This window comes from Haplochromis burtoni, unplaced genomic scaffold (genome assembly GCF_018398535.1).
Source record: "Haplochromis burtoni strain Fernald_Lab_line unplaced genomic scaffold, NCSU_Asbu1 Contig_217, whole genome shotgun sequence".
Classification (NCBI taxonomy): Eukaryota; Metazoa; Chordata; class Actinopteri; order Cichliformes; family Cichlidae; genus Haplochromis; species Haplochromis burtoni.
Genome location: NW_024582578.1, coordinates 476,635 through 484,527, shown reverse-complemented (window position 1 = coordinate 484,527; position 7,893 = coordinate 476,635). Strand labels below are relative to the sequence as shown.

Genomic DNA, 7,893 nt, shown 5'->3' with positions numbered 1-7,893 from the left:
ACACACACACACACACACACACACACACACACACACACACACTGTTTCACCTGCTCACCAGGCGTGTTTCTAAGATGATGGCAAAGGAGGTCTGATTAGAAGTAAATATAGTGTGAAAACAGGAAGGCGTCTATTCTGAAACACGATAAAATCTCTCCAGATGAGCCCATACAACAGTCGGGCTCTTCTTCACTGTTTGTTCCTCCTCCTCCTCAGCAGGAGGCTGGCTCCCTCCCTCCCTCCCTGCCTGCTCCCGCTCGTACAGCAGGAGCCAAACATCATGTGAACGTGTGCTTCCTTCCTCTAAACATCAGAATTAAAAAGGTGTAAAAGCTGGAAACAGAATTTCAAAATAAAAGCATGAACTCCTGTCTCCTGCATGAACAGCTCGTGACCTTCCCTTGTGGCTGCCGCAGATCAGCAGGTATTGATTAGACATCTAAATACACAAATACACTGCAGGATGAAACGTGTGATTGCTTTCTGCCTTTTAATCAATAGAGAGCACCGCAAACCTCTTTTTTTTCCTAATGCACGGCATCAAACACCTTACAGCTGTTCAGTGATCAGATCAGGAGCTGATCGACTCACTGATTCAGATTTGCAGCTCCACACTTTCAAAACTCTCGGCGCTTCTAAACGTCTTCTTACAAAAACAACAAAACACTGCAGACTACCTCGAACGAAGAGCTTTTTTAGTTTCCAGTCATGTGAAAGTTTCTCTCACTGATCTGAGAACAATAACATTTTAGGATTTATGCTGAAAGCAAAAGAAGAAAAAGATTAAACATCAGAACGCATCCCCTAAAACTTTCAAACTGAAGTTGAGATCGTGTCACTGGAAGGTTAAATCAATCAGCCCGGTAAGCAGGACGTTTGAAAAGTTAGAGATCAGCTGTTGAATCAGAGAGAGACCTGATTTCAGCCCGATCAGGTCCCAATAAGCGATCAATAACAGGACTGCATGTGGACGCAGTGACATCATGTGTCTGTGCTTCACGCGTCCAATCACATCCCTGCACGATAAGCCTGACCACATCAGCTCACAGGACGCATCCTCACATAAAGAAAACTTTGGGCTGGCTTCAAAATAAAACATGAATTCGGAGCTTTATTCTGAAGCTCTGGCATGATGGTTGATATGATTCTTATTATATTATTTTCCATCGTTAAAAATCTCCAAACATTTTGGACGTTCAGTAGCGAGAAAATAAAATCTGTCTGCCGCGTTTCAGTTTTTTAAAAATCAAACCAGAGGAACGCGGATGCTCGCTGGTCACACTTGTGCGTTTGTGATAGAAAAAACACTTTTTATGAGTTTACAGCGTTAAAGTTGCCTCATTTTAAAGAACTAATGAAAGCCAATGTGATCTAATTGCCCTGTTTGTAACCCTCACTGCATGCGATCCATACACTTTGTGTTTTTCGTGCTTTGCTTTCAGTGAATTTAAACTAAAACGGTGTTCACTGAACTTCTAATGGAACAGCTCATCCATAAAGTTTTTGTGTTTTCTTGTGTGAAACAAAGTTTATTCTCTTTGTCTCGTCGGTGCTGCCGCCATGATGACATGCGCCTCTAACTCACTGCATTCTTGGGTTTTTGGGAAACAGCGCTGGTGTATTTTTATCTACAAAACGATGCTGGGTAAACTTCCAGCTGACCTCTGACCCCTCTCAGATCACTTCCAGCTAAGCTGCATCACTTCAGCTGATTATTTCAGAGAAAGCTCCAAACGTGAGTTTATCGTGCTGTTTGTAAGTTTGCATTGTCAGGCGGTGGGACTGCAAGGTTTTATTGTGTATTTAATCACCTCCTTTGCAGATTTTTCACCCCGCCTTCTACACACGAGCTTATTTTCATGCCTGCATTTTTTCTTCTGTCTTTAAACCTGACTTTTTATTTTATTTCTGCAGAACTTTGATTATTTTTATCTGCTTGAACAAAGGTGAGATTAGAACAGTAGTTTGATAAATGCCTCACAAAGAAACCACATTGTAACTCTCATCGTTACATAAACGACTGGCTGCTGTGTAAAGGGTTAACTGCTTTACATATAATAACACCGTGTTGTCCTTACGGATGAAAACATGTCTGTTTAATGCACACGTGTCCAGGTTTCAGTCTGGGAAAATTAAAACATCTCATTCGTGAGTCGAGCAGCTCGTTTCTGCGTGTCACACTTTTTCCACAGGAGGTTTAAACCCACAGAAACCTCAGTGAGATTTCAGCGTGTGTGGATGCACAGCAGAGGAAACGAGGAGTTAAAGAAATAAATAAATAGACTCGGTCTGAGATATACAGCTAAGCTGAACCACTTCTCTTTTCTATCCAGTAAAGACGACGTTCTTTCTTCCAGTCGAACGTAAGCTGCTTGTTTTCTATTTGACCTTTATGAATAACTTTCACATCAACGTAACTACAACATAAACACGAGTTACTGAGAGTCCACAGAGTGAAACTGATGTAAACTTGACGTCCAGCAGTCTATTTAAGTCCGGTTTTTAACTTTAAACCAGCTCCAGATACACTCACATTTAAATGCAGCGAGTCGTCTTTGATTTACTTTACAAATAATCACGTTAAACGGCTCCTCGCCGGGTTCGTTCCCTCTGAGGTGCTGCTGTTGAACCTTAACACGAGGTACTTATTTGTCCCCTTGAGGTTTGTACTTAACGGAGATCAGCTTTGAACCTGTGCTGATGATTTAGTTTCCTAATGTAAAAGCAGAAAAAAGGCTTCAGCCCCCTCACATCTGCACGTCTTTGCACTAATAAAAAAACCCAACCTCTGCAGCGCCGTCGAGCAACTTTGCTTTTATTAAAACAACACACATGAAAACACAAGTCGACCCGAAGCGCTTTCTGCTCTCTCTTTTTGAATACACAAAAATATAAATGTGCCGAAAAAATTAAAGTTTGACCTCATTTGTTTTCAGCTGAACTCGCACTGCATCACTCTGCTGTTACTGCTGGGATCACACACGTCTCCTTTAGCCTCAAATGAAAGTTCACGTGCAGCCACTGTGGCTCTGATAACGAGCCTGGAGGCCGTGCAGGTGAAACCTTCACTGGTGTGTTTTCATGTTTTGCTTCACATTAGAACTTCATCTGCTGCGCATTATTATTTCACCAACACTCATCGTCCTTCTGACATTTCTTTGTGATCTGTGTTTTTTCTTTTTTTTTGTCTGATAACCCTCCTTTCAGTGATTTATGATTATCATAAATGTCTAAATATAATTTAAAGCTTTTTATCGGCGCTGGAAGTTTCCCTAGGAACGCTCAAAAAACAATTTCTGACCCAAAATTTAACAAACTCCGTGTGAGATTTCACAGAAATCTGAGGGCTTTGAGACGGACGAGTGTTTTTGACGTATTTACACCCCAAACCTGCTGTTTGTTTCCTCAGGTTTGACATCTGACACGCGATGATCAAATAAAGAATCAGATTTTAAAGATGTAATCATTACGATAAAGGTCTAAATCTAAATGCATAAAATGTTTGCTAAGGAGAATATTCGTCGTTGAGGGTTAGACGACGCTGAGAGGACTCTGTCTGACATTTACAAATGTTTCAGTCAGGTTTGGACTGTTTTAATGATTTTAACGCAGACGTGCAGTTTAGCTCGTCTGCGTTTGTGTTTTTTTATCCATGTCTTATACAGAAACCTCTCTCGATGTGATCAGATTATCACGTGTGGATAAAAATCCTCCCGTCAAGCGTCTAAAGCTGATTTCTGTCGGGAGTAAAGATGCAGCTGTTTGAGCTTTGACTGGCTCCTCGTGTTTAAGTCTTGGTGTGGTCGTGTGTCTCTGAGCTTCAGCGGCGCTGTTTCCTGTCATGTTAGAAAACATCTCAGACCCGCTAAGCTCAGCCACATTTCTTTCCCGTGTCCTTTGAGCACGTGCAGCTTTAGCTACGCTTGCACGGGTGATGGACAATTAGTGAGGTTTTTATTGGGGGAAATTACCCTCAGATCATCATTTTTTATTGTTTTATTGCTGACTGCTTTCCACTGTGAGAGGCTGAAGGAGCTGGAGTGCCTGCCATCACTCGTCCTGTTCCTGACATTTAAAAATCCCTCAAACTGCAGTGAATTTAACCTCCCTCATCAGAATTAAACAAACCCTCGTTCATGTTAGATTATATGAATCATCTCAGGTGTGACGTGCTTTATTCCGCTCTGCCTCTTCTTTCTGAAACTCGACTCTTTGTCCATCTGTCTGCGCTGCACACACAGCATCTCCTGCACATCTGTCCGTCCTGGAAGAGGATCCCTCTGAGGTTTCTCCCTCTTTTCTTTCCTCCTCATCGTTCCGGCTTTTGTCACTTTCAAGCTTTTGCTGAATGACGTTTAAATATTATCCACAAAAAGAAAGCAGTGATTAACGTGTGCACAATAAGTGTGGGAACTTTCCCACGCTGTACACATCTGAGTCCATTTGCTTCCACTTCTAAATGCTGCTTTAAGATTACAAATGTGCAGCTTCAGTCATTCCAGATTTTCTTTAAAGCAGCAGAAACAGTCTGCGACCTCTCCTCTGTGTGATTGAGAGTTTCTACATTTAAAGCCGAGACAATGGCAGTAAAAGCTTAAACTGATCAGCTGGCGGGATGTTTAGAAAGTTAAAGGACGTGAGCAGAGAGAAGCAACTCGGTGTAATGAGCTCAAATCCACCTGCTCGGGAAACGGCGAGGCTACAAAAACACTGAATCCAGTTATTAAAGCAACGTGGGGATGAAGGACGGACGCTCGGGATCAGCGTTAATGTGCAGGAGAGTTTAAGTATCCGTGAGGAGCGTTTGCCTCAAAGTCCTCAGAGTGTAAAATTCAAAACACAAAGAGTTGCTCTTTGTTTAAATTCAGCCAGAAACAGGAATAAAATTCAGCTTTTCTCCAGCAATATGGATTTCATTTTAAAAATCTGCAGTTTGGAGTTTTGTGTGCAGCAATACTTCTTTTTTTTAATCTGATGTCTCTGGATGCATTAAGTGCAGAGATCTCCCTCCTCTGCAGCTTAGGGCAAATTATTTTATTTTATACATATTTTTTTATCTGTATTTTGGTCTGAAAAAAATCTGTCATAAATATCTGCTTAGCTCTTCACTTTGTGCAAAATTAGGTATGCAAAATGTATTTATTGTGCAGGTTTCACACACTTTAGTCTTCAGATCTCATTCTTCCTTATTTTAAAGCTAAAATTGGTATTTTATTAATAAATCTAAAATTAAACTGAAGATTTTGGATTTATAAACTACAAATATCCTTCAGCCCATGTGTTTATGTTTTTACTGACGCGTTTTGATGAGCTGAGAAAATAATGTTAGTGATTATGTGTGCAGGTGAGGAGCTCGGACGGATTTAAACCACAGAACAAATTCAGGAGGAGATGTTTTAAAGTTTACAGGGAGTCAGAGGCCATCCCACGCCGTGGACGGATGCGGTTTCTGTGGAGCTTCTTCAGACTGCTGATGGATTTTTTTCCTCTCTTCGTGTTCAGGTGATTTAAACCTGAAGCTGAAAAGCGCGCATTGATTTATCTGAGTGAGGCGGTCAGATTTCAGCCGGAGATGCTTTAAGCAGTTTAAACTCTCAGATTCTGCGTCGCGTTTTAATCAGTAGAAAAAAAATAAAAATGTGGAGTTTCTAGTGAAAAAACCTAAATGTAAAAACTGTCACTATAAAAAATGTAAGAGCGAGATTTTAATTAAAAAATGAATGAGTGTTTTTGTTGTTAAATTAAAGCTGCAGTTTGAAATTAATTTAACCTGAAAATAAAAAATAGTAAAAACACAAAAATCGTTTCAAAGTGATTTTAAATGAAGACTTTCTGCTTTCGGCTTCCTTTAACCTGTGACCCACTTTCACGCGGGGTTATTTTCCTTCACGCGGGGTTAACTTTCTGTAATTCGGGATTATTAATAAATTAATTCTGGGTTTTAATGGTTTGCTGTGATTGTGAGAATTATTCTCTGAGCTGTTCTCAGGGCAGCGGCTTCGAGCCTCCTCGCGCTCTGTGTGCGCACCGTGTATTCTGGTCCGCGGCGTGGGAGCCGTGGACGGTATTTCACACTGAGGTTTGTGGAGCGCAGGCGGCGGGCAGCCGCTGGAGCCGACCCCGGCAGAGAGGAGCTGCGCCCAGGCGCTTAGCGCCTCGCGCTCCCACAGGTTTGATTATTTTGGAGGCTTCCGCCTTTGATCATTTTTATTCTCCGAGCCTCTCGGACTCACACTGAACCTCACACTGAACCTCAAAGTCAAACTTTACAAACCGGATTTTTATCGTTCTGAAGTTTTAGAGGAGCGGAGCGCGTGGGGCTCGTCCTCGCGCTGGTTTAACTTTGCCTTTTTCTTTTTGCCCCCCGCGCGCGACACTTTTCAGATCCTGCAAGATGCAAACTGCCACCTTCACCTGGACTCCCAGACTGTCACGCTCACTCACTCACTGGCACACTCACGAAAAGTCGCCCGCGTGCTTTTGTGGGATTTTTACCTCTGTGCCGCTGTGTTGGCGTCCAAAATCCCCGCGCCCTGCATCCACGAGCGGACCGGGGTCATGCCGGTGGGGAGCGGCTCCTCCTTCATGGTTAGGGCCCCCCGGGGGAGGCTGTCCTGGATGGAGAACATCAAAGTGTCCTTCTGGGAGCTTTGTCTTCACCAGAAACACGAAAGAAGAAGAAGAAGAATAATCCTCCCTGTACCAGCCACTCAAAAAGCCAAAGGACCACCTGGATTAAGGTGGAGAAAAGAGGAGGAAGGAGGGGAGGAGGAGGGGTGGGGTGGGGGGGCACACGAGCGAGCGAGCTTCCCCAAAGTACCGGGTCCTGATCCAGAGAAGAGCCCCGGATCCCTGTGGGTGTCTCCGGGGTTGTTTTAGATCCCAGCCCCGGCTCGCAGCAGTCCGGGCTTTAAAGCTGCGCCCGTGTGAAGTTAAAGGCGGTCGGAGAGAGGAGCGGAGAGCGGGGAGAGCATCTCAGAGGAGGCGGCGGAGAATCAGCCTGACGCCGCGAGAACGGAGCGGCAGAGCCGGGATCAGAGGGAGGCGAGCAGCCGCGGATTGTGGAAAAATGAAAAGTGGGATAAAAAAACAGGCGAGCGCTTCAAAAAGGAGTAAAATGAAATGATTAGCAAACAAGAGGGAGGGCCGGGCCGAGGAAGGCTGCTGCTCCCGGGGGAGCAGGGGGATTGGGCAGCGAGGAATCTCATCCCCTCCCTCCCCGGCTCTTTATGGCTCCTCCGTCCCGGCGGAGAGCTCCTTCTCCCGGGGTCCGGGGCTCCGGAGCTCCCGGGGGACCGACGCGAAGCTGGGGGGGCGGGGCAGACACCAAATATGGGCCGCTCGTTTGAATACTGGTCGCGCCTCTGGCTGCTCATTGGCTGAAAGCTCGCGTTGCGTCATTGTTTTGCAAAGCGCGCGCCAAATAAGGGTTTCCGCGTGTTGGGCCGCGCGCGCTGTGAAAAATGAAGTTTGAAGAAGTAAAAGAATCAAAGCAACACCAGCGCGAGACCAGAGCGGGCCACGCAGGTACACCGGTACCTGACACTCGTCTCACACTTGCTGCCGTCACTTCCGGCCCTCGCACCGAGGCCGCGGCTTCATCCGAACCTTCCGGGCCCGCGCGCGCTCCGCGTTTCACCTCGAACCTGATAACAAGCCGCCAACCCGCGGGATTAATCTCCTCTGTCATCCCGCGTGCAGCCTCACCGACACGGCGGCACGCAAATACCACAACAAAGTGCGCTTTTTACGCACGGACATATGGCGCTCAAAAACACACACGCACTCTTTCTCTCTCTGTGTCTCACAAACACACACACACACACACACACACACACACACACACACACACACACACACACACACACACTCTCTTTCTCCCCCTCTCTCTCT

The 7,893-nt window shown here is 45.1% G+C and overlaps 1 protein-coding gene across 3 annotated transcripts in view; it reads right to left on the bottom strand.

Annotated features, from left to right (window-relative positions):
- LOC102306338 (transcription factor COE3) overlaps positions 1 to 7,262 on the bottom strand; it is a 143,703-nt gene extending 136,441 nt beyond the window's left edge. For 2 of the 3 annotated variants that reach the window (XM_005937061.3, XM_014338339.2), the window contains exon 1: positions 6,496 to 7,262. In XM_005937061.3, the coding sequence (XP_005937123.1) occupies positions 6,496 to 6,629 (134 nt within the window). In that variant the 5' untranslated portion in view covers positions 6,630 to 7,262. The remainder of the gene's footprint in view (positions 1 to 6,495) is intronic. The other variant, XM_005937063.3, reaches the window with a different exon arrangement.
- Positions 7,263 to 7,893: the final 631 nt, after the last annotated feature.